This window comes from Lytechinus variegatus, chromosome 16 (genome assembly GCF_018143015.1).
Source record: "Lytechinus variegatus isolate NC3 chromosome 16, Lvar_3.0, whole genome shotgun sequence".
NCBI classification, from domain to species: domain Eukaryota; kingdom Metazoa; phylum Echinodermata; class Echinoidea; order Temnopleuroida; family Toxopneustidae; genus Lytechinus; species Lytechinus variegatus.
Window position 1 is genome coordinate 8,456,155 of NC_054755.1, and position 26,614 is coordinate 8,482,768.

At 34.8% G+C, this 26,614-nt stretch overlaps 1 protein-coding gene across 7 annotated transcripts in view; it reads left to right on the top strand.

The window, feature by feature from the left end:
• The window catches only part of LOC121429484 (dedicator of cytokinesis protein 9-like), a 139,713-nt gene that overhangs the window by 81,136 nt on the left and 31,963 nt on the right, over positions 1–26,614 (top strand). For 2 of the 7 annotated variants that reach the window (XM_041626521.1, XM_041626526.1), the window contains exons 30-32: positions 1,090–1,122; positions 3,022–3,200; positions 4,202–4,484. In XM_041626521.1, coding sequence (XP_041482455.1) covers positions 1,090–1,122; positions 3,022–3,200; positions 4,202–4,484 — 495 coding nt within the window. Of the gene's footprint in view, positions 1–1,089; positions 1,123–3,021; positions 3,201–4,201; positions 4,485–7,710; positions 7,744–11,668; positions 11,720–13,446; positions 13,513–18,585; positions 18,688–24,021; positions 24,157–26,614 lie in introns of all 7 variants that reach the window. The other 5 variants (XM_041626519.1, XM_041626520.1, XM_041626522.1 and 2 more) reach the window with 5 other exon arrangements.

The following is a 26,614-nucleotide window of genomic DNA, read 5'->3' on the forward strand; positions in this document are numbered from 1 at the left end:
TTTTTGTGACCTGTTTTCAATTATAAATCTGCTTTAGATAAATTTACAATGATCAGAATAAATAAAAAAATTGGTGTCGGGTCATTTAGTCCCCTTTTCCCACTTTAAAAGACATTTCCAAGTTCAGTACTATACTGTTATAATAATTGTGACAAAATAAAGAAAACTGGGAAGGGGGGGATCATGAATATTTCATTTTCTTTTATGCATAAAATTAATGCATTTAATGGATATCCCTTTTTATTGTTTTTTTTTGGGGGGGGATAAAGAATAGCTTAGAATTGCAAAATAGAGGTTTGAAATTATTTTCAAGTTCAAAGAAGTGAAAGGACCAAATTTTCAGCTGTGCCTTACCCTTTTTTTTTGGTGTGGGCATGTTGCATAAAACTTACCATTGATTGGAACTTTTTCAATCATTCATATTTTCATATGAACCTTGGACTTGGTTGGCTTTGGGGTATCATTAAGTTTATGGGATGATTAACTCATTCAAGTTACTTTAGTGTAGTGTTGACCTTATGGCATTAGTTTTGGCAGACTTTCACAGCAATTTAGACCATGTTTGTAAATTCACATTTGGTTTTAGAGCTATAATCTAAATTGTGCTTCCAACACTATACTTACCCATTGTGGTGGCAAGGTTTAGGTTTAGGGTTATAAGCAGTTAGGTTTATAAGCAGTTAGGCCTAAAGACTTTTTTTTTTTATGGGGGTCAAATTTAAATTTAAAAAATATAAAAGTTGGCAGGTTCAACAAGGGTTGGTTGGGTTAAGGCAAACAAACATTCTGTGTGTGTTTGCTTTAACAGTGATGCAGAATTCCCATTCATAGTAAGTTTTATGTAACATGGCTTGTACGACATTTTGGTGTTTGTTCTGGCATATTTTTGTTCAGTCTTTGTAATTGCGATAAAAGCTTGCTTTAAAATCAATCTGTTAGTGTGCAGTGCTACGTGTATGTATTTACCACCACCTCCGTCATCATCCCAAACGTTTGACGTCAACCATGTCTCTTTCTTTTTTTCCTCGTTCACTTCCTCTTGCCTCTTGTCTACCATACGACTGATGTGCTTGCTGACATGTTTTACAGTCCCGTTCCGCCAAGGGAAAGACCAATACAAAGGTTTGTCCGGCATGATGTCATCGCCTCATCATGTTTTTTTTTCCTTGTTTGTTTGTGTCTTTATAAATTTTCAACTGGGTGTGTTTGTTACCACTCTTGCATTGTTCTATACGACGCTCTTAATTGTGGTGCATCTTCCTACAACTCCCATACACAATTTCATTGATTTGTCCAGGGAGGTTTTGGTAGTCCTGAAAGGCGTGCATGTCACTCTTCCAATTCGTAACTAGATTACATGCATATGAATGAGTGCTCCCTACATGTACATTAAAATATGATGTGGAGAAAGTGAAATAAAAAATAGAGAGGTTTTGTAAAAGCTTGGGTGCTTAATGATATTAAGAAAATGTCACATTTTTTCCTTCTTAATATAAAATAACATGTCAAGGATGGAATGGGCTGTAAAATATTAAGATAAAGTATTTGTCTTTAGCTTTCCATTATTTGTAAGACATTCACTCAAAAGGCCCTTTTTATAGCTAGATTTTAATAGAGAATTCTTTATTTTTATTTTCACAAAGACTCAGTGGTTGAATAAGACTCTGTGGCCACTACATTATCGTAACATTGGAATCTTAGATGCTACTTGAGTATAATTCACATTTATTAAGAGGCCTTTTACCAATGATGCAAACAAACATTTTTTCGAAGATGAAATTCTTTATATTTTTCAGTTTGCTTTTTCGGGAGCAATCAGTATAATACTAAACAAAAAAAAAAGAAATTTCAGTTTATGTATTTTTCAGAAGTCTTTCCTTTACTTTTTCAAAAATCGTTTTCTAGTATTATGAAATGTTCATTGTGAAAGAGATAAGCTACATGTACAATGTACTTAGCAAAGCTAATTTAGGCCGTACATGTACATATTTGTTATCTCTCTGTGGTGTACTGTACGTTATGTACCAAAAATGAATTAAGAATCACTGTGCACAACTTTCTTTGTTGGTGTGTTTTTTTGTTTGAATTATTTTAATCTATGTTCAGACATATGTGTCATATATGGTATGTCATAAATGTATTTATGTAAAAGCTTGCGAGCACATCAACATGAGTTGAGTTTTAATGAGTTAAAAGAACCATGCACTCATTTACCCAATCATTATTTACGGAAATACATGTTTGTGAAATGTCATCCCGCAAATTGAACACCAAAGACACAAAACTATGTATGCTTCATTCAAATTTTATAGTAAAGCTAAATCATACTTTTTATTTTGATGTTTATCCTCTCCCATAATACCATATAAAAAACCAGGGGCCGATTGCACGAAATGATCTTTCCAAGGACCGTCTTTCATGTCGACCATCTTTTATGATATGCTAGAAGCGGGGTGTTTCTGAAATTTATGATAAAGAATAAGATTCGTTAGCTTGCTTTTAAATCAAATTTTTTACAATTTCATGATATATCACATCATTTTATAAACAAATATTTTGTTTATTTCAATGGACAAATGAAATATGTTTGCAGATGATTTATTTAAAATGCATTTCACATGGCGCATCATAAAAGATGGGCGACACGAAAGACGGTCCTTGCAAAGACCCTTTCGTGCAATCGGCCCCAGAGCCACTGGTAATTCTATGCTTTATACCTCGGTCACATTTGTTCTACTGCGGGTCTCGGTGAGTTTTTTTAACATATTTTGTGCGAGCTAAATATAGGTGGTTTGAATGAAAATGAATAAAATGGCCATTTTCGACTCACCGCATGGCCGCCTTCAAGCAAATGTGACTGAGGTCTTAGTTCTAATCTAAAGGTACATTCAGTCAATCTACTATTGATTAGACCTGTTTTGTGATTAAAAAAAAAGCATATTGATGAAAAGCAAATTTTGGTGAAAAAAAATGTTGGATATTTTTCTGTCTTCCTTCCCACCACCATTGACTTTATGATAGACTTGAAGTATGACTACTCGCTGACGGAGGATTATTGCCAGAACCACTTCCTCGCTGGGCTGTTGCTAAGGGAAGTGGGCGTGGCCCTTCACGATGTCACGGAGGTACGCCAGCATGGTATCCGAGTTCTACGCAACCTCCTGGCCAAGCACAGTGCGGATGACAGATATCATTCAAAGGTAAGGAGAAGATGGTAGGTGGTACTGGTGTAATTGGAATGCTCCACATGGAGTGGAGAAAGTATATTTAATATGTGTGGCTACGCCAGAATCGGATGATAGGGTTCTACGCAACCTCCTGGCCAAGCACAGTGTGGATGATAGATATCATTCAAAGGTAAGGAGAGGATAGTAGGTGATACTGGTGTAATTGGAATGCTCCACATGGAGTGGAGAAAGTGTATTTGATGTGTGGCTACGCCAGAATTGGATGATAGGGTTCTACGCAACCTCCTGGCCAAGCACAGTGCGTATGACAGATATAATTCAAAGGTAAGGAGAGGATGATGTAGGTAGGTGATACTGGTGTAATTGGAATGTTCCACATGGAGTGGAGAAAGGTTATTTAATATGTGTGGCTACGCCAGAATCGGATGATAGGGTAATTATAATCTGTAAATTGATTGGAGATGTCATTATATATCAAGTGTACAGTGTATATAAACCAGTGTGATGGCATGATTTATTTTTCTGATGTTGGCAAGGATTCAAATGGACTCATTTAGAAATAAAAAGTTATGGAGGCGGTGATGATGATGATGATGATGATGATGAGCAAAAAATGTAGTGGTTGTCATCATGATGATGTCCTGATGATGGAGAATATAATGATGATGATGATGGTGATGGGGATGATGATGATGATGGTGATGTAGTGATGGGGATGATGATAATGATGTTCATGGTGATGATGATGATGATGAGAATGATGATGGTGATTATGCTTTACATGTATGTGGTGGTTATGGTGGTGGTTTTGGCGATTGTGGTGATTATGATGATGGTTATTTTAATTATAGAAGATGAGTCGGAGTTGAAGAGGAGGAGGAGGAGGTTGCAGCTAGTATAACAGTGATGATGATACTTACAATGTTTGTGAAGTTGATGTTGATGCTGGTGCTTACAGTGCTTTGGACGATGACAATGACAATGATGTAAACGGTATCTTCTCCCTTCAACAGCAACACCAAGCTCGCATTGCCACCCTCTATCTGCCCCTCATCGCCATCATCCTTGAGAACGTCCACCGACTCGCCAAAGACCTCCCTCAGACCATTGGCCCTGCCACCAACCTCAACGGAGGCCAGAACGAGAATGTCTTTGACCTTTCCAGCCTGTCTCAGGTCTCGACGGACAGTTCACAGAGTCACCAAGGCCACGAGCGAAGCAACAGCGTGTCCTCGAGTAGCAAGTCTCGCTCTCTGCAGAGAGATTCCAACGTCCTTGATATCATAGCCGGAAGAGGTAGGTCCAAAAACCTTTTTGCTAATTTTTTTCTTTTTTTTAAATGTTAATTTATACATCGACCCCTCTATTACATGTAGTAGAAGTCTTTAATTTGTTCAGTGTTTTGAAGCAAGCATTCTACAGTTAATGCTCCTGATTAAATCCCCAAATGCTTTCGTCATTGATCAAATCCAGCTCAACAAAGTGAATTATGGCCCACTGAACTTATAAAAATGAAATCCATATAAATGGGAGAAAACTTAATTCTTGCTCTAGTATATCAATTACAGAGTGTGAACAATGTAATGGTCTGGTACCGTTTCCTTTGTTTTGGATGTGATGGAACATTGTGTAAAACTTCACATTTTAAGGGCTACATTTTCCAGTGACATTCAGTACATGTATCTGGAAATGGGTATCCATGCATGTTTTCTACTGAAATCCTATGACTTGGGTGGAATCGAGGCACTGGGGTTGGATTCACTCTCCTTTCATACTTTTTAATGAAAAAAATGCAAGAGTTACTTAAATTGTTTTATTTGGGTATTTTTTTAAACGTTTTCTTTAAGCCTGAGTCGAATCGATTTTAAAATCGGTGTTCGATCGATGTCATCGAACACCGGTGCAGATTTTGCAAAATCGGTGCATCGAAAAAAAAAAAAATACGTCGGCCGGCCGATTCGTTTGGTTTACACAATCATCAAAATATCAGTAATATCCAACTTTACTACTACTTACTTGATTTCTATTGCCCCCAAAATGAAACCGAATGAGTAATTATGATGCTATTCACCATTAATTTGAAGTTTATTTCGATCATAGTTCGAGTCTTACTCGTCTGCTCGTGCCGAGATAATTTATGCACGATGAATTCATGAATGGAATTCATGGCCATCGATCGTGCATGCGCAGTACTGTTCTTTAATCAAACCAGAAAATGGCCGGAAATTGACGCGATCAACGTAAAATAAATCTTGCTTTCATGAACAATATTAAAATCATGACCATAGAACATTATTTAATCGTAATATTTAACAATAATTTGCATATGATAATCATTAATATGAATTTAGAGCTTGATGTGAAACGTTTGTATTTCGTTTCAATTTTCAATGGCGGACATCTCATGACGATCGACTTGACTTCTTGAGTCGAGCTAGTGCACTTGTCTAAAAAAAATAATCATCACGTCAGGATTGATTCTCGAACATTGTCTACATGCAAAAACTCTGTTCAAGTTCGTAATATCACCATATAATAACATTTTACATGACAAAACAAAGAAAATTGCGTTTGATATTTTTTCCCATCAATTTGAAGCTAGTTTGTGCCCAACTTTGGGCTCTGATTTCATGAATGGGAAAATATGTCATACGTCATCAAACACGCATGCGCATTGTGCTTATTTTCTCGGAGCTTGGAGGAGATGTCCAGAGATAAAATAGAAATAATCCCAGTATTATTTCTTCCATATGAACATAACATACTTTGCTGACATCGTCAATTTTCTTAGTATGACCATAAAATCTTGTTAAATCGTAATAATTTAGATGAATTTAGGGCTCGATTCGAAACATTCGTATTTATTATGATCGCATGCTCAATTGCGTCTAAAAAACTGGATTGTCATTATCAGGATTAATTCTCGAACATCGTCATAACTCATATTCCACAATCTTTCCTCACAATCGTTATATCAGCATTGAATAGCAATTCAAATGACCATCCAGAGAAAATTACGTATTTATTCCCATAAATTTATTTGGAGCTCATTTTGGATCCAACTACACAATCTCAGGCAAGTTACAGCGCTCTCCGTTGATTGCAATTGTTTGCTGGCGCTGACGTCAAGCACGCCTGTCGTTTCGGGAGAGTGAGTGTACGGAGCTGCGGACGGGCTGGTGAATGGACTGCGAATGCTAGTCGACCGAAAATCATTCGGATCGACTCTGCGTGATTCATGTCTTTATTATTGTTTCATTTTAAACTTATATGTTGTCATCTGCAAATATCATTGTTGAAGATATTTTGGGAAGAATTCTGCTTTGGTCCCCGGCCTTTTTTGTGTATTTTGTGATCATGGAAAATACAAACGAACTTTGCTCTGTCATCTGCTTGTGCAACGCTCACCCGGCCAACGCCAGCGCATACCGTCAGTGCGTAGTGCATATGCAAAGCGCATCGCATCGACGCAAAAACAAAAGACTAAATTTTCCCGCCTTCAATATTCGATGCATCGATGTTCGATCGAATTAGAGCTGTCGAACACCGGTTTTCAAAATAATCGATATGACTCAGGCTTAGTTTTCTTCCTCATTCCTAATGGTCATTTCATTTTCAACCTGTCCCAAATTTTGAGCAGTGTTCCTCGTCATTCATTTTGTTTTAATGATTCTTGTGCATAGCATGCATGGCATTGAGTGGGCCTATTGCATTTTTATTGCATTTTCTCTCAAATGGACCTTGTATTGCTTTCACAGGCTTGTTGCCGTTCACAATTTATAAAAGCAAGCTGTGTGAATCATCTCCCCCCTCCATTTCTTGTTTTCCTCGCAGTTGTTTGGCCTGAAACAATGCTGGTATTATTATGTCTTAAAAAAATTGGCTGAAATATTAGATTATGCCATGTCTGATTGATTTTTTTTTTAAATCCTGTTTTGCTGCATAATGAGATTTGCACTTGTTTGTAAAATGTCATGTGTGGTTTTTATTTGCAGTCATGACAATTTAGGGTAACATGCTGACTGATTAATTATTTTTGTTAAAAGTTAGCGACAGGTGGTGTTCAGGAATTTTTAAGGGTATTTAGTATTGACATTTGTGAGAAATTATTCATTAATGTTTTTAATGAATACATGTAGATCAAATTGGATCCATCATTGAACTTAAAGGAAAAATTGTGTTATAAGAATTTTTAATTCATAAATCCATAGTTAATTTATTCTTTGTTTCAGTATAGTTTTAACTTTCATGAGAGTTTAAGAATATATACATGTATCAATACATAAGTCAGTCTGCAGTAGACTTATGTATTCCTCAATATTCTTTTTTTATTATTTTTTTTTACTGTACTGAAAATGAGTCTTTTATAATACTTTGAATGACATTTTTGCAACATACAGATCAGTTCTAATATAGCTAACTTTACAAGAAGTTTGTCATGAAGTCGTTATTTTTTATCAAACTGAAAATAATCTACCATTTTTTTAAATTTAAATTTGAATGACATCTTTTTGTGATGTAGGTACCAGCAGACTCTCAGCTATGTTTGCAGAAGGTGACACAAATACTATCTATATTGTATCATACATGTATTTTACATTTATTCATGATTATTAGCTGCCAAAACACAAGCTTCATGTATACACCCTTGTGAGATACCAACCTTAATCATTCATATTCAGTATAACATTTGGTTTGACATTGCTGGTAGTGGTTTCATAAAGCAGTTTGTAGAGTTACACATGACTTGACAAATGATTATTATATGAAGTGCTAAAATATGAGTATATGGTTACCCTGATATATAAGCAACTTATGACTTTATTTTAAATGATTTCATTTATACTGATGCTGGACAGTATCGACTTTGCCTCAAAAAATTGGTTTTAAATCTAAAAATGATTTCAAAGTAAAAAAAGTAAATCAACAACCAAATATTTCATTATTTATTGACATTTAGACATACATTTGGCTTGCCATATTCCAGTTAGTCATAACTTTACAAACAGCTTCATGAAACAGTCCCGTCTCTTAAGAGTAAGAGCAGAGCATTGTCTTTCCAGTATTGTAACAAATGTGAATTAATTCCTTCTTGCTCTCAAAATGCATATATTTGGGTGATGTATACATTTATGTACAGTATATATGATGCCTAAAATGTATTCAATTGCTTTGGAACAAATTTATGAATATTTTCCTGTAACATCTACCGTACAAGTTGTATGTGAAGAAGTGGATGAATTTAAGCATTTCATTATTAATTGAAGACAGTATGATACTGTAAATTCTACATTGAAATATTTTTTTCTTCAAGAAACATTCAAGCAGCATTCTTCATTGAAAAAGCATATTACAGCAAACATTATAACCTGCATCAATATACATTTACAATCATATTCTACTGTCATGATACATGTTTTTCCTTGTTTTACATTTGTACACATCTGTGATCACTTAATACTTTTCATATGATATTGAAATGGTTAAACAAATACCAGGGCCCCATCTTACAAATAGTTACAATTGATCCAATCAACCTCAGTCTTACATGTATCTACATGTCTCAATGTCATAATTCATTACTCATGAAATTTACACAAAAATGTCCTTTGTAAACATTGAGTAGCACACTGCTTTTTTAAGAAAACAATGTATGAATATACAGAAAATGTAGAAAATGTCTTGAACCAACATGCAGTTTAGATGTTGGTATCGCTCAATCGTAACTCTTTGTAAGACGGGCCCCCAGGATTCTTTGGAATATTTACATGACTGTTTTTCTTGGAGGCTCTCATGTGGGTGCGGCTTATTCTCTTCCGCTTTTCCCATTCACCTGTATTTATCTATCAACTACAATTTGCGTGAGTGATTGGTTCGCAGTGTCCTGTGTGAATTAGCAAATTAACAAATTTGCCATGGACGGTCACATCCAATTGCACATTCTTTTAAAAGGCCTATTACTACATGAAATTATTTATATATCCGTATCTCAAACAATTGACATAGATATAATTCAATTCTCATTTATTCATCGGCTTCTACATCTGTACATGTATGTTTCTGGTATTGTATTGGAGGAACTTCAATTACTAATCATCATTCTGAAATATGATGAGGCAGTGGAAATGGGTTCTACTGGTCAAGGGGTTCCTTTTAGAAGATGTACTTGAAGCTGTTTATAAAACCATGTTTCTCTTTTATATCCTCACACTGATTAAATGGCAATATATCTATAAGTCCTGAGGTATATTTACAGAGGGATTGTTACAATGTAGTGTCACCAGATAAAGCCCCCGAATGAAAATTTTTCAAAATTCGAGCCACATTTGGGAGGGAATTTTGAATTGATCTTAATTTGTAAAAATGCCATTCGATGACCTCAATGCTCCTCATGGATTCCATTAAAAACTGACGTTCCAGCAACGGCTAGCTGTGCTTTAATGCGATTTGATTCTCCCATGAATGTGATTGGAATGTTTTGAATGTTGTGGAAATGTCATCAGAATATTTGGAATGTATTCAGAGTGCTCTTGGACTGCACTTTGAATGCCGTTCGATATTTTGTCCAGTTCGAATGCACCTCGAAAGTTTTGACCATTAGCAACACATTGGGCCGGACACAAGAATGGACCCAAATATTTGGAATGCACTCAGAATTTTTAGAATGCACTTCGAATATCCAGGAATGTGCCAAGAATTTTCATTCCGACGGCATTCCGGCTCATTCCTCCTCTAGTGTGACTAGGATATAATGAATGATTAACTTCTTGAAGGTGCATCAGAGCTTTGTGACATAAAACTCAGTGATTGATCAAGTGGCTGGTTTATATGATTGATTGCAATGGTTACTGCTTATGATCAATCGTAAAAATCAGGCCCAAAATCAATCACTAAGCTTTGTGTTACAGGGCCCAGATAGTTTTTTTTTTTCATTTAACCCGTTGACTTCTGAATTATATAATTCCAATAGACCTTGTACAGTTATCACCCGATTCCAGTTTGCAATGGGTTTAATGTGTAATGATTATACTAACCATTTGTATGAAAGTATTTTACTATCTACTATAGATTTGGGGTAGCTTCATCATGGCAACCATATGCAATTATTAAAAAAATAGAGTTGTGTTCAAAGCCCCCATTTGTGGTAGTGTAATTCTCTTAAAAATGAGAACCAACAAAGTATTTTGTTGTTTTATTTTATACAGGGTAGCCCTTTCAGCTATAAAAACTGTTTGACCAAGGGGCCCCGTATCAACAGAAATTAAAAACAAAAGATATTGTCCAATGCAAATTTTAGGGGATTAGCTATAAAATTACAGCTTCAGTCAAGAATACCATAGTTACATCGTTGTCCTTCTTGGTTTACATTGATGCAGTTCAACTTTCCATTATACACCAATGAAACTCCACCACGATTTGCCATATTGTTGCTATATTACACCCTTCCACCACACTTTCCAGTGATTAAAACAATTTTTTTCATACAAATTTTCTCCCTTTTTTTTCTCTTGAATCAGTTTCCAAAGATACCCCTCTCATAGTAGCAGGTATTTCAATGTGTACAAAATTATTCCAAACAGTGGATTTCATTTTTGCATGTTTTTGTTGTTTCGGCTGTCAAACCTTTAAAACAAAAAAAGTGCAGTGTTAAAAAGATATATATGATTTTTTTTCTGTCTTTATAGTCTTACTAGATACAAATTACATTTTATTTCTTTAGTTGTCATCAGTCTATTTCCCAGTCCTTGATTATCATTTGAAAATGATATATCCCTTTTTTTTAATTTGTCTGTTTATTTTGGTGAGATCGATGATGCTGTGGCCAAGAGTCAAATCTATGCTCTTTATATTTCTGTTGTTCCCCAAGGAAGCTTATTCCCCCTTATATTATTTTACCGGAACAGGGAATACGTATTAAAATGTGATTATTCCAATTCCATCTATTATTTGTTTAATTTAAAAATATGTTCCATGCATCATTCCATGTCCAATATGATGCTGTTCCCTATTAAAGAGCAACTTCTTTTCAAAAATTTCTTCACAAAGTTATGAATTATCAAGTTTGTGTTTAGTGCTGTGAAATAGTGTCCAGATATTCTTCATTATTAAAAAAACCCCTCAAGTATACCTCTTTTTTTCATTTTAAATGGTTATTTTTATGATTTAAGCATTCATTGTACATTGTTTTAACAAGTGTTTTGATTGAAAGCTTACATGTAATTTAACAAAGTACTTGATTGGTTGATTTTGTGATGCCAGTCAATATTTAAGAGTATGATATATATATATATGTTAGTCCTATCTGAAATTTTCAAGTATCCTTTATCTATTGTAGATCTGGCAATGTTTTATATTTTACCTTCAAGAGATTTAGTATACAGGATTATTGCATTCAAAACATTATTTCATGTTGTTTATTTGCTAGATCCTTCTTTAGCAGTGTAAAATATGTTTTATTTTTTTCATTTTTATTTTGACAGCCAACATGCCGGCTAGTCTTCCCCATTCCTCTCATTTCGTGCGAAACATTGGTATAGATTCTCTATTATTTTATGTGTTCATGGCACTCCACATATTAACAAGATTGTGTGTCTAATCTACTTGTAGAATTACTATGATGAATTTATGTCTAATGTATCAGCTAGTAGAGGAAAAGTCACAAAGCCCAACCCCTAGTATCGTTTTTACTAGTGCACGGCAACATACATGTACTTGTACATGCCACAAGTCCGCTTGTGCCAACAGTGAACGTGTAGTTCATTTCTATTAGCTTTCTTAGTACCAAAATATTGTGAATGATATGATTCAGATAAGTTTTAGACATGTCAATCTCTGTTTTCACACTTTGTGTTTGGCAAAAATTTTGTGATGCCCGATCTAAGATCACCCTCTTGTATCTGGTGATATATATTTGGATAGTTCTCCACATGACTGACAATATTAATTTTACACAGTATTTCTTCAATCATTCTTTCTTATAAATTGAGAATGATTCTTGTTTTGTGCCAAGTCCTTTTTAATCTGTTTTATTCAACCTGCACATATTTGAATAACAGAAGTCCATGGTCTTATAAACTCTGGTTATCCTTAGGTATGCCATGTACCATGGTGAAATTATTGAAAGCCCCAAAATATCAAATTTCCTACGTATTAATACTCCCATGGTTCTCGGTTCAAGAAAACTATTTGCGAGATGGTTGTTGATGATTTGAGTGCTGATTGTGCTAATGATTGTCCTTATTGTATCACATATGGCCATACCACAATGCTCAACCACAGTTAACAGTTCAAAAAATCAGAATAAGGGCTAGAAGACTTGGGTCCATGATATTCATGAACCATCGAAATGATTGAGCACAGCAAAATATACCAGATTGATATTCATTAATTTGATTTTATGAACATATTCAGATCAAAGAAATCAATTTAAAGAAAGATCTGTTTTGATATCTAGTTTGTATTCTTAAAGTATGTCTTCACTCTTGCACATTGCACATTAATCTATTCACAGAAAATAAGATGAGAATAATTAACATTCCACTTTTGTGTATTTGTTTTAGGTTTCTATTTTTATATTCAAATTCATTTTTTGACAGAATAAAGATTTGAGCTGAAAGCGTCTTCTTTTTTGATAGCCCATGAACAGATATAACAGCCCCAAAGTACAAAGCATGAAAGCTTTTTTCATTTTTCGCTCATAGCAATACAAGTAATACGAAAGTGTTATGTCTTTTCTCTTGTGATAGAGTTTACTTCTACATTTAACATTACGTAATTTTGGTACTTATTATGAGATGTTTTATTTGAGAAGATTGTATTGAATAGGATGAGAACAGGAGGTTTTAGAATGTTTTCTTTTTTGCCTAAGGAATATTTATCTATATGTAGCAACTTGCAAGAGCTGGATTACATATTTCTGTATCCTCTCTATAAAACAAAAACAATGACACATTTATGTTGTTTTTCAGTATCTGTCGGCTTTTATGTGAGTTGCGATGCTCATGTTCATCATGTACGTACCAGTTTTGCTCTTGGAATACTTTTATACTATACCCAACGTTGCAGACACATATTTACCATAACTCGATCTGTGTATGTGTGTGTGCTTTGTCTAACATTTCAAACCTACGTTTGTGTGTTTTTAATCACTGTGAGAGTTTCCCCCCACCACCCGGTCTCAAATTGGCAACCCTCATGTTTATTCTGCTACTTTTTTTTTACATTTGTTTCTTCATTACTACCTTCCGTCCCGACTCAGGAGTGCGTCATTCCATTTCCGCCCCATCCATGCCCGAAGCCCAGCAAAGGCGAATGAGCGCGTCAGGTTTGTTTGGGTCTCTTTTTTTTCTCCTTGTCTTTTATTGTTGTTTTATTGTGTTTATTTAATTTATGGAAGCTTATTTAACCCCCATTTTCTTGTTGGTCTTTGTTGTGGTTATTCGTTGCTGAGCTTGCTTTTTGTTTCGTATTAACACCGAAGGTGGAAGGTGCTGAGACGGGAGATGAAGTGCTTGGTGCTCGCACTGCGGAAGGTAGAATTTGCTTTATAATAGCTATAGATGGAGACACGCTATTCATATATAGTATTTCAGAGGTAAAATGTGGATAACTATGGTAAAGATCTCCAGAGTTTGATCTACATACAGATATAGCTTTCAATCAATAGGTGATAGTACACATTTAAAACATGTTAACATGAATGGGCTTGATTCATCCTTTTTTCCCCCTTAATTTTTACCCCCTCCCCTCCCCCCCCAAAAGGGGGACTTTGTTAATAGACGACCATCTAGAAATCAATCTTTAGATGGTTGGTAAATTTTTTACATTATCTTTTGTTAAAAACTTACATTTTAACAAAATATAATACTTAGTTTGTGCAATAATATTGATTAAATAATACAAAAAATATTAATAGCAAATTCATTGTTATGAAAGATGGAAACTATTTTAGAAGTGCAATGTAGAAATAGGCTGCTTTGGTAATTGTGGTGGAGGGTTTTTTCATTACATATTAAACAAATGTTTCGCTCTGACATGTTGTATGTTGAACTTGGGCCTGAAAAACAGTTCATAATAGTTTAGAATTCCAAAGACATCACCATTTTATTCCTTATGATTATGATACAAATGTAGCATCAAATTTCCAATGGTGAGTTGAAATGGTCCTGGGAGTTTGAAATCATTCTTTATGATATTGGGCTGGTAAACACACCTACAGCATTCTTTAACCCTGATAGGAAAAAGAATAGCTAACATTGAGTTTTTGTTGTTTTTATAACTGCAGAGTAAAAAAAAATAGCACATTGTTTACGCCTGTCACTCTAACAACAAGTTGTTTAAACTTGTTAGTAGTTTTAAACTTTTAAACAACATGTTTGAAAAGTTTAAACAGTTGTTTAAAAAAGCTTAAACAGTTATTTAAAAAACTTAAACAGTCATTTAAAAAGCTAAAACAGTTGTTTAAAAAGCTTAAACAGTTGTTTAAAAAGCTTAAACAGTTGTTTAAAAAGTTTAACAGTAGTTGTTAGAGTGACAGGCTTAAACAATGTGCTTAAAATTCTAAACAGCATTTTTACAGTGTGTAAGATGTTAAAATATAGGTGTAGTTTCAAATTTGTGAGGAAGGTAGAGGAAGTGTGTAGATTGCAATTTTACTTTCAAGGGAAAAGGATGGACATCAACCAAGCTTGGTACCAGTACCAAGCTAGGACAGAACTCTTGAGAGTAAAGGAGGATTGCTCAAAAAATGAAATGCATAAAAATAAAATAAATGTTTTCTCATGAGTGATCACTTTTCAGGTGATTGGATTGCTGATGTATTAGCAAACATATTTTAAACACATTGGAATTAATCTTCATATCTTGAATGGTGTTGAGAATATTGTTTGAGTTGATGGCAGCATAATTATGAGCATATATATTCACGCACATACAGTACATGTATGGCAACAATTTTCTGTGGAATTGAATAGATGACAGACATACATACATTATAGGCCTGAAGGGGTATACAAAATGCATGAATAGAAAACAATACTAATTCCTGTAGATTGATAAGGTTTGATAATCTATGATAGAAGTTCATAAGATTTTAGAGTATAAAATGTAGTATATTTGATAAAAGCAAATTATACCAATTAATGATGAAGAAGAATATCTGAATAATAAATTGAACAATTTTTTTTCAAAACTGAAGATACATACAAATGTTAAAGGTGTTGTCATTACATGTGGTTATATATGATTGATGTGTTTTCAAGTTCATATAATAGGAAACATTTAGAAAAAAAATGTTGGAACTCTAATGGATTCATCAAAAACAAACTCATGCACTCTACATTTTTCAAGTTGATATAGAAAACCCTGAAAAAGAACATTGCAGCTCTAATGTATTAATTTGAAAAATATGTACACACTCTACTTTTTTTTCAATTCTGGTTAATGGAGAAGAGATTTTTTTCATGTGTCCTTGAAATGTCCTGCATGATGACTGTTGCATTATGGGAAACCCAACCATTCCAATCCCTTCCCCATTTTTGCTTTGCCTGACATTTCACCAAGTCCCTATCCTCTTAATGCATGTGTTTGATGCATGCTCTTTTTTCACACATTGTCATTACAGTGTCAAAATGTCAAAATATTTGCACAGGACTATACAAGTGAGTGTCTACTAAATAACTTTCATGTGATACACAGTTTAAAATCGAATCAAACAACCTTTTTAAATCTTATACAGCCTATATTAGGAACTCACAGAGATTAAGTTCAAACAAATACTTTAAAAATAAAAACCGCAGTATTAAACATTTGAACAACAAATATTAGAATTGAATATATTGATGGTTAAATTTCCCTACTTTTTTGTTTAAATCTCAAATGAAACTAAAAATCAGTTCATGTAGTAATCCATATTGTGTAAAACATTCTTTCTGCATAAAATATGTACTCCATTCTATTTAAGTGTGTTATTACTTGTAATTATAGTTGTGGTAGTAACTATAAACTCAGATTGAATGGGTATGTTTTGTATTCTTCTTAGTATAGTTTTTGAAGTCATCTACACTGTGCGGCTTCTAGTACATGTACTCTGTAGAAGATATTTAAATGGTCTTTGTGAAAACCAGTCCTGCATTTAATCTGTACCAATAGAAAATGAAATACATAGTGTCTTGTACCATACTATTATTTGATTGTATTGTTGTAGGAAGCTATAATTGTGTTATTATTCTGTTATTTGTGTTATTTAATCTAAGTTAGATGTGGATGTAATGATATACATTATGTAGTAATAGAGTGCTGTTTCTGTGTATAAGAAGTCGTCTTATGGACAAGCTTATTCAGCTTATAAATATGATCAGGGTCAACTGTTTAAAGGTCAAGACTACCCCCTAACCCCTGTTTAAGAAAGGTCGTAATGCTCAAATAATATCAGTTCCAGCTTGCCATTTTCTCTCAAATCTGTGTTTTTGAGGTCTTAAAAGTGCCAATTTTTATCTTTGTCCAAAACGACTTAAGCCCACTACACACTGCAACTTTTTTGTGGTTGAAATTATGTACAAAATGCAATCAAGTCTGATATCACATTGGAGACAGGAGAAGTAGCTTTCACAGGGCTTAAAGATGTATTTAATGCACAAATTCGAGAGCAGAATTGGTATTTTGAAATACATCTACGGCATCAGGTGTCTGCTCACTGATTTCCGCATGGATTTTTGTCTTCATTTTTTTCTACCAGTGGCTTTTCTAGAGCTCTTCTAACTCACACATTTTCCTTTTCAGGTGAAGTCAGGTTTTCAAGACTTCCAACACTTCCTGTCTCTTCAAACTATGGAGGCTAATCTTTGATTTACATTTTGTTTCAAGCTATTGTTCTTTTCTCTCAGTGGAATTTTTGTGCGGGAATGAAATGAATCCAATGACCGGGGTAATAATATGCTGTAAAGCGCTCTGAGCCAATCTGGGGGAAAGCTCTATATAAAAATTGGCTATTATTTTCTTCAGAGAATACTGCTTTTACAGATTTCTCACTGAAACACCCTACATGTATATGTACATTTTTAACATGGTTGAAGCTGATGTGTATTCATGGGATACCTTTCACTTCCTTCTCTCTCCATTTGCAGGTATAAGATTAACCACATTTCCTAATTTGATTTTATATACAAATGCAGAATGATGTTTTCTTGTATTTATTTCATCAATCTAAGTGTCTCACTTTAAAAGCTCATTATGTCCAAACAAAACCATCAATTGGTGAGCGGAGAAGACCACAACAACACACTGGTGTATTTTTTTTGGTGCGAGCTCAACACCCATGGATGTTACAACATCATGTTGCTTCAACACTGTTTGGTGTAATTTTGAATATCTAGGGTGCAATTTCAACACCTCAGGGTATTGTCCTTTAGGGACACCAACTGGTGTCAGTTTTAACACCCTCATTTCTACTGATTATTTTAACACATTCCTGACTTAGCACCAATCTTAGATATCCCCCTCTCCTTCAAATGCATGACAAATTTTCATCTTCCAGGTGATCAGTCCGATAAAGGTTCCAATCTCAGTAAATTCCTGAGATTGTCGGTCCCTAACGTGAGCGAGAAGATTAAAAATAGACGCTCATGGAACACCAATTCCCGAGGTTTGTAGATTTTTAACTGCTGGAGTTTGCACCACGCTATGCACTGCAAGAAATGCCGGTTATGAAAACGACACATTTCTGTTGGTAGTAAACGTTTCCAGGAATGCATCACATATTTTATTTTGAAATCACAGTACATGTTTGAGGAAATGAAAATCTGAATGTATTCCTCAAACAAGGGGAATTTAAAAATAAAAATCATTTAGGGTTCAAAATATAAGCATTCTTTTGCTAAATTGAATAATGTAGTATCCTTTCAATTTGATTGAAACCGGAAACAAACGCACTATCGGTGGCGGTTTCTTTCATCAAAATTTATATCATGTTTATTATAAGACATCTTCACCCAATATGTGCACATTTTAATCATCCACACCGCTCCCCCACCCTACCCCCCCCCATTACATTTTAGTACGCAACTTAATGAAAATTCTGTGTAACATCTAACACACTGTAGTATTGCAATGGAGAGTGTATGAAAACAAGCGTAGAAATGAATTATTGCAGACCTTTAATAATTCATTTTCAAGATAAGATTCAGTGCTTTTGTTTGTATTAAGAAGATGCTATCTGATAAAAGTTCAAACTTTCAAATTCCTCAAATTGTACTTTGAACTCATCCATTTAGATTAATACAATTTCTTGCTTTGCTCTTTTTGTTTTTAAGTTTAATTTTGTTTCAAAGGGAATGAAATGTATTTTATTACAGTGAATGATTATCAATATAAAAATTACTATGACGTTATCATCTCTTAGCCGAGCCATCTGAGAACAGCAATAAATACACAAGGGCGCTATCTAACTCGTCGACCACGCCCAGAAATCGTAATAGGCTATCCTGGAGCAGTAGTTACGGAGGTTTGTTGGAATTGAATCAAATTGTATTTGTCATTCATAATCTCATTTTGATGGTCACATGTATACATTCGTTCTCAAATGGTCATTACTAATGAATTTTCACAAACATTGCATAACTCATTATTCTGACAGTGCGTAGCCTACCGATAAAGAGATGTGTTAATAATGGAATGAAATCTACATTGAAAAAATAAACTGAAGCTGATTTTCTTGAAAGAAAGCCTGCTTCAATTTATGTTTTTGAAAACTGTTTTTATTTGTTTAATGCTTCAATAATCCAAGAAGTAAAGTGTGTAGTAATAACTTTGGGTTCAAGTTTCTCAAAATAAAGAAAAATAGCAATTTTTGTTCATATACTGTGACCATTTTCAATGTGTCAGTACCTTCATTTAGTGGTAAAACCAAAATCAATTGAAAGAAAAAAAATCAGCAAAAAATTCTTAATTTGGCAATGTGAAATAAATTCAAATAACAATTTTCATGAGTGGAATTCACAAAATTACTTTGTAAGGGATATCTCTTTGAATCTTTTTTTCATTTCTGAAATATAGATTTTTAACAAAACCTTATTGCATTGAAAATAGAAAAGGCAGTGTTGCCAATTTGTAGAATAAAAGGTGATAAAATAAGACTTTACAGAATTCATTGTTCCCAATGAGCTCAGGGTTATTATAGTGAGAGAACTGAATAGACTAAATATTAGCATAGATAACTTTGGCATGATTGTGAACCTACAGTGTATATTTAGATGGTCCTTGTTGATTTCACGAAGGTCTAGATCTAAGAATCTAGAAATAGAAATTGTATTTCAGGCTGATATGTGTTCCATTGAAATGGATTCCCATGGCATATTTTATTTTATTCAACAAATCTCAAACACTGAACGATTCTCAGAATATATGAGCATGTAAACATGAATACTCAACATTTCTTAGGTCAAGGAGGGGAATATGATTTTTATGTTGCTTTATTAGTGTTTATTAACGATAGGGGTGTTCTATATGATTTCAACTGGAGCAAGACAAATTTGTGGCTGTTTGGGGAGATTTACTTGTAATTCACTTGCAATGCTATGTTTCCTTATGTTTTTTTAGGGTGGGTATGTCCATGAATAATATTTTTCTTCTCAGAGAATGGAGAAGATACATTTGCATGCAACACGCATGTTTATACACATATCATTTTATTATGATTTATTCAGTGCCATTCACATTTACAATTAATCAATTTCCATTAAAAAAAACGTTCATAACTTGCATGCTTATTATTTTTCACAGTTTGAAATCCTTAAAACAACATAATTTATATAATGAACCTGTGATTCAAGACCTGATGTATATGATTTCAAAAGTGATTAAACTAGTCATTTTAAATAGTCTATAGATTAATTTAGACCCAGAGCACCTGCATTTAAGTCATTACAATTATTAGAAATTGAAATATTGGGGGGAAAAGTAGGGAAATTTCAATATTTAGAAATGGAAGAAATGTACTGTTGCTATGAATACAGTGTTTTGAAAATAATAAAAAAAATCTCTGGAATACTGAACTTCATGAAATAAGATTTTTTGTTGCTCCAGAGGACAAATAGGAAGCTATTCACTCAAAAATGTTTAAGTTTGCTTTGATTTTGCATGATGCATTTTGTCACTATTATTTCATCATGTAAATTATACGATTCTAAAGGTAAAACAACCAAACCTGTTGCTTGCTGTATATTACACTCCCATGACATACAGGTAACATATATTGAACAGTTATGTAACAAGTATAATAAACAATCCTCACTGTGATCATGTATATAACCATTATTGTTCCAAAATAAAACTTAAGTTAAATAAGAATTTCCTAAATTGAAATAATCTAGTATGCTTAAGCATATATTCAGAAATATTACAATGCTTTCTGTTAGTTTAGAATTACCATTTTTGTCTCACCTGCGAAGCAAAGTGAGACTATAGGCGCCGCTTTTCCGACGGCGGCGGCGTCAACATCAAATCTTAACCTGAGGTTAAGTTTTTGAAATGATGTCATAACTTAGAAAGTATATGGACCTAGTTCATAAAACTTGGCCATAAGGTTAATCAAGTATTACTGAACATCCTATTAGAGTTTCATGTCACATGACCAAGGTCAAAGGTCATTTAGGGTCAATGAACTTAGACCATGTTGGAGGAATCAACATCGAAATCTTAACCTGAGGTTAAGGCCCCCATCTCACTAGGATGGCGATCATGGCGACCATGGCGATCTGTCTAAATCCCGCAAAGCGTAGCAGAATCGTCCTCGAATTCTATTTTTAGCCCGCGAGGCGATTGCACTGCAACTTCACTGCGACGGACCTGCGCTGAAGGCGATGGTAATACGCTGATAGTACGACGCTGCCACTCTCTTGCTACGATTTGAGGCAGATATGATGCGCTGCTACTGCGATCAAAGCGACCTTACAACGAGGCTCATACGCTAATTAGGACCTCGGTACGGTGGTGCTACGAATGGAGCGATTGTGTTACGTTCATGATGGGCTCTTGAAACGATTTCGAGCAATCGGCATATTAATCGCGGCACATGAGACATTTTTCAGTCGATTGCCAACCTCCGGCCAAGATATGGATGTCCAGAATTTGGTTGGACTTATACATCTTAGCATTATACAACAACATCAGTTAGAAGTGGAATACAAGGACCTGATACGAGGACAGGAGAAGGAGGAGGCCAAAAAGATACTGGGTCCGATCCTGGCTCTCACTTAAGTCATAATATACAATATCTAGTAAATTTCATTCCGAAAGGATGTCGATGAGCCTAATATAGTTAATATGAGGGTTCATAAAAGAGCATAAAAATCTTTGATATTCTGTTTATTTTCAGTTTTCCACAAAAGTTTGTCACTCAAAATTGTTAGGTAAATTCCTTTCAAATGTTCTTACAAGAAGTAGTCCACTGATGTGAGAGCACTCATAAAGGAAGGGGGGGGGGGGGGGCACAATGCAAGAATCCCCATAAAGTGTGCTTTCCTAATCAATACATCAGTGATCGAATCATTAACAAAATTATAATATTGTCTGTCACTGTAGTTAGAATTCATTCTATTTTTAAAACATAGTCAATTCATATATTTTTGCGGAGGTAACCTATTTAGTCATCAAGGCTCAGCAGTAAGATTTTCATCCTCCTCCTGTAAACCCCTCTTCCTCCTCCACCACCACCCTAACCTCTTGTTCTTCTCTTGGACCGCCGGCATAACAGCTTGGGCAGCTTCCCCTTTTTGGTCCTTTTTCTGGGAGGTATATTTGAAAACGTCGTGGTGTCGCCTCGTAATCTGTTGAAAATATGATAATCCGCCACCATCGGCACGGTGTTTTATAGCAGCGCGGACGGTCGCTGCTCAATCGCTGCTCAGTCATCAGCGGCGCAGCAAAAGCGCAACGCGAATGCCTGCAGCGGGCTGAGAACGTGTGCCACATGCCACCCAAAGGGAAAGCGTCGCGGTGGAAACGGTGTGAAGCGTGTCGAGCGCCTTGTAAACGGAAGCAGCGTAGCAGAATCGTCATTGGGAACGGGCCTGAAAACACGGGCGATCACGGGCGATCGGTGCCGTTTTTAATGCGCTTCTACTACGCTTTATGCGTTGGAGCTCCGTTACAGCTACGAATATGTCGTTTGTAATACGCTCTTGACTCGATTGTGATGCGCTTTAGCACCTCCGCGATCTCGCTACGTAAGTTTTGAACATGTTCAAAATTTTGTGGCGACCAGGAAGATGGTGGCGATCCTTGGCGCTTCAGAAAAGATCAAGGTACGACGGAGAAGATTGAAAAGATCAAGCCACGTTCAAGCTGCGATATACCACGCTTTGTCGATTTTTGACGATCGCAGCGGAATCGCCATCTAGTGAGATGGGGTATAAGTTTTTGAAATGTCATCATAACTTAGAAAATATATGGACCTAGTTCATGAAACTTGGACATAAGGTTAATCAAGTATCACTGAACATCCTGCATGAGTTTCACGTCACATGACCAAGGTCAAAGGTCATTTAGGGTCAATGAACTTTGGCCGAATTGGGGATATCTGTTGAATTCCCATCATAACTTTGAAAGTTTATGGATCTGATTAATGAAACTTGGACATAATAGTAATCAAGCATCACTGAACATTTTGTGCAAGTTTCAGGTCTCATGATTAAGGTCAAAGGTCATTTAGGATCAATGAACTTTGGCCGAATCGGGGGTATCTGTTGAATTACCATCATAACTTTGAAAGTTTATTGGTCTAGTTCATTGAACTTGGACATTAGAGTAATCAAGTATCACTGAACATCCTGTGCTCATTTCAGGTCACATGACCAAGGTCAAAGGTCAATGAACTTTGGCCGAATTGGGTGTATCTGTTGAATTACCATCATAACTTTGAATGTTTATGGATCTGATTCATGAAACTTGTACATAAGAGTAATCAAGTATCACTGAACATCCTGTGCGAGTTTCAGGTCACATGATCAAGGTCAAAGGTCATGTAAGGTCAATGAACTTTGGCCATGTTGGGGTTTTTTGTTGAATAACCATCATATCTCTGTAAGTTTATTGGTCTAGTTCATAAAAAGTGGTCTAGTTCATTAAACTTGGACATAAGAGTAACCATGTATCACTGAACATCTTGTGCGAGTTAGAGTAGTATTCATAGTCAGCACTGCTGCTATATTGAACCGCGTGATGCAGGTGAGACGGCCAGAGGCATTCCACTTGTTCTCAACTGTACTTATTCTATTTTTAGTTTGTTAATTTTTTTATTTATTTCTGGGGGGGGGAGGGTAGTGTTAAATGAAAAAGGGTATCTATAATGATCAATATTGAAAAAATATATGATGTAAGAATTTTGTACTTGGTTTCTTCTAAAATTTTGATCCCGAAACTTCTTACATTATAAACATGAAATGTGTATGTGATTTATGCCAATGTCAAATCCAAGAGGTCCCCTATGGTAAATACATGAAGTTCTTAGATTTATGGATATGACTTTACACAAAAAATGCAAATATACTTTGCGTATTTTTGAAATTATATATGAATAATATCAAAAAATTTTACAGTATTTATTTAAATGTTTTTTGTGACTTCATGGAATCATTTTGTTTTATTTGAGTGCTTATCATAAATACAGACCATACATACTGTCTTGTGTAGAGTCCTTGCATTAGTAAGTAAAAACATGTTAATTTGAAGTTTAGATATTTCAACCACATAGGAACAAATGTACAAAGCAAGACATGTAATCTTGTGGTATATAATGTACATGAAATTGATAATTTCAAGACATTTTTGTGACTTTTAGGTGAAGCTACCGTCGATATGCAGTTTTTACGGGGCCTGCAGAGTATAGCGACGCCACCCACGGCTGCAGGGGCGTTTTCGTCATCGTCTTCCGGATCGAACAAATCTAGTAACCGTTTGTCCTGGAACTTTCCAGGTGTGTTGTGGGATTTGACCTTTTGACCTATTGACCTCAACTTGCGTCACTCTAACAGATACATAATGCTTGCTACATATTATTTATTTTCAAATATGAATATATCACTAATGGCTTAATCACAACACATCTAGCAAATGCTGAAGTATTCTGCTCCAATGTAACAAAACATACAATCACTCTTGCATAATTCCAAACTGGAAAATGCAAAATTTATCTCGTTATTTTTATTTATTTTGGCAAAATAACATTGGAAATGTAATATACTGTGGTTAAATGCGTAGAGGTTACATATATTCAGACCCTGTTTCATAAAACTTGTTTTGAATGATAAACCCCCTGATTCTATTGCAAATTCGTTCCCAGCCAATCAACTTTCTTGATTTCAGTAGCTTGTAACAGTGGGTTGTGACTTGTCATTGATGAAAAATTTTGTGAAATAGGGTAGCGATTAGAATCAATCTTGGAGTGGGCACAAAAGTTCTGACATAAAAACTCAGTTTCTCAGTATTACAGAAATCTGGAGTGGGCTTCAATCTTGTATTAATGTGGATGTCTGGGTGTATTTTTATGAAGCGCTGACCTGTGTCAGTACTGACAAAGTCAAATGCAAGGTACTGTATGCATATATTTTTTATTGAAGAGCTTTGTGGCATTACATTCTCTTTGAAAATGGTAAATATAATTTATATTCATGTACCACAAACATTGCTTTGTACCAAAACACCTTTTCTTATCAGTTTTTAAATGTAGAAACTGAGTAAAATACTTCTTTTCCTGAATTGCTGTTAAATTTGATACTGGCACTAGTTCTGTGTACATTGTCAAGAACTATTTCCCAGTATTTTAGTCAGAATAACAATCGGGTCATTGCCTTAGAACTTCCTTTTATCAAGCATATTTTTTTTCTGGATCTATTAAACATAAAAATCAGGTGAAAGGGAATATTCTGTGGGTAGATACGTTTGATGGTCAAGGAAATCCACATATGATATTTGATCCTTTGATGACGACCTCTCCTACCCCAAACTTTTTTCTCTCATAAAGATCCCCCCCCCCCCCGTTACCGTGAGTGAAGCTATTAGAACCCCCATCCCTCATCCTGTTACAAGAGTTTACTGCCTCCCCCTCCCCTCTCTGATTGATTGAAGACCTTGCACAGTTTGATCCCTGTCCCAGATTTTGATTTTACATAACATGATGTACTTTGTTCCAGAGTGTCGTCATATCATCACTGAACCCATCTTTAGAGAGTTGTGTCCTGTCTTTTCGGCCCTATATACTTATAAACTTACAATATATGGTCAAGACAGCTTTTTATATCACCCTTCACTATGTTTTTGTCTAAAATTTATCTGAAATTGCAAGTGGGGTTCAACGATAGCATTTTAAGGTCGACCTTTTTCCCAGCAGTGTCGAGTAACTTTATATGTAATGTAGATCAGTTGCAGCATGGCTTCAATGTCAATTATACCATGAAATGATGGGGTTTAACACATTGGACATTGTTCTAGTTCCTTTGATTTATATACAGCATTTCTTGCCTTTTGTGTGTGTTGCCTTTGAAAATATTTTCTAATAGGGGTAATGATGATTTCCTGTGCTACTTTGTATCAAAACCTTATTTAATCATTTCAGTTTTTTGATATGTTATTCCCTATTTACACCACATTGTGGTTTAAGTCCCTCTATTTTGCACCATGTGCATGTCATCAGAAAACGGAATGCAGTCATATATTTCAAAACATATTAACCTTACTAACCAGAATTTTATTTGCACATTTGAATCAAAGGATGTTTGTTTCATACCTGCATATATATGTGATTATTCCCACAATTTCTGTTTTAGTTGTTTTTTTTTAATTCTAATCAAGTGCTATTTATCCAGTGTAGGTTGGAATGGATTTTGCAGACTGATCCGCATGATACATTTGCTCAGCTTTGTATTTTAATATTTTCATATTCATATTTACACATTGCAATTGTCATAATGTGTGTTTTTAAAAAAGAACTTGCTCCTGTTTGTTGTCGGAATGTATTGAGTATTTAGAATTTTAGAATAAATGTGTTTCATCCTAAAAAAAGAAAATTCGAAGACAGAGAGAGAGAGAGAAGGGGAGGAAGAGAGAAATATGGTTTAAAGGGGGGGGGGGGAGGGGTGAGATCATTCCTGATGACAATATTACTCATATCTGCAGTATTCTTTTAGAGGAAAATTATAATATTGAATATGTGCAATGTAAAATATGTCTGGATAGTACATTATATATTGTTACATGTATATTGATATGTTTTTTCATTACTACATAATTGAAGTTAGTGTTATATGTTTTTATTCAATGCTTTGTAGATATCTTGCATGCTTTAACGTCATGCATTACACCTATGAATGTATTTATATATTTGCCATTTTTGCTTGGTCTTTTTGAAATATTCTGCTTTAATAATCATTTCAGTA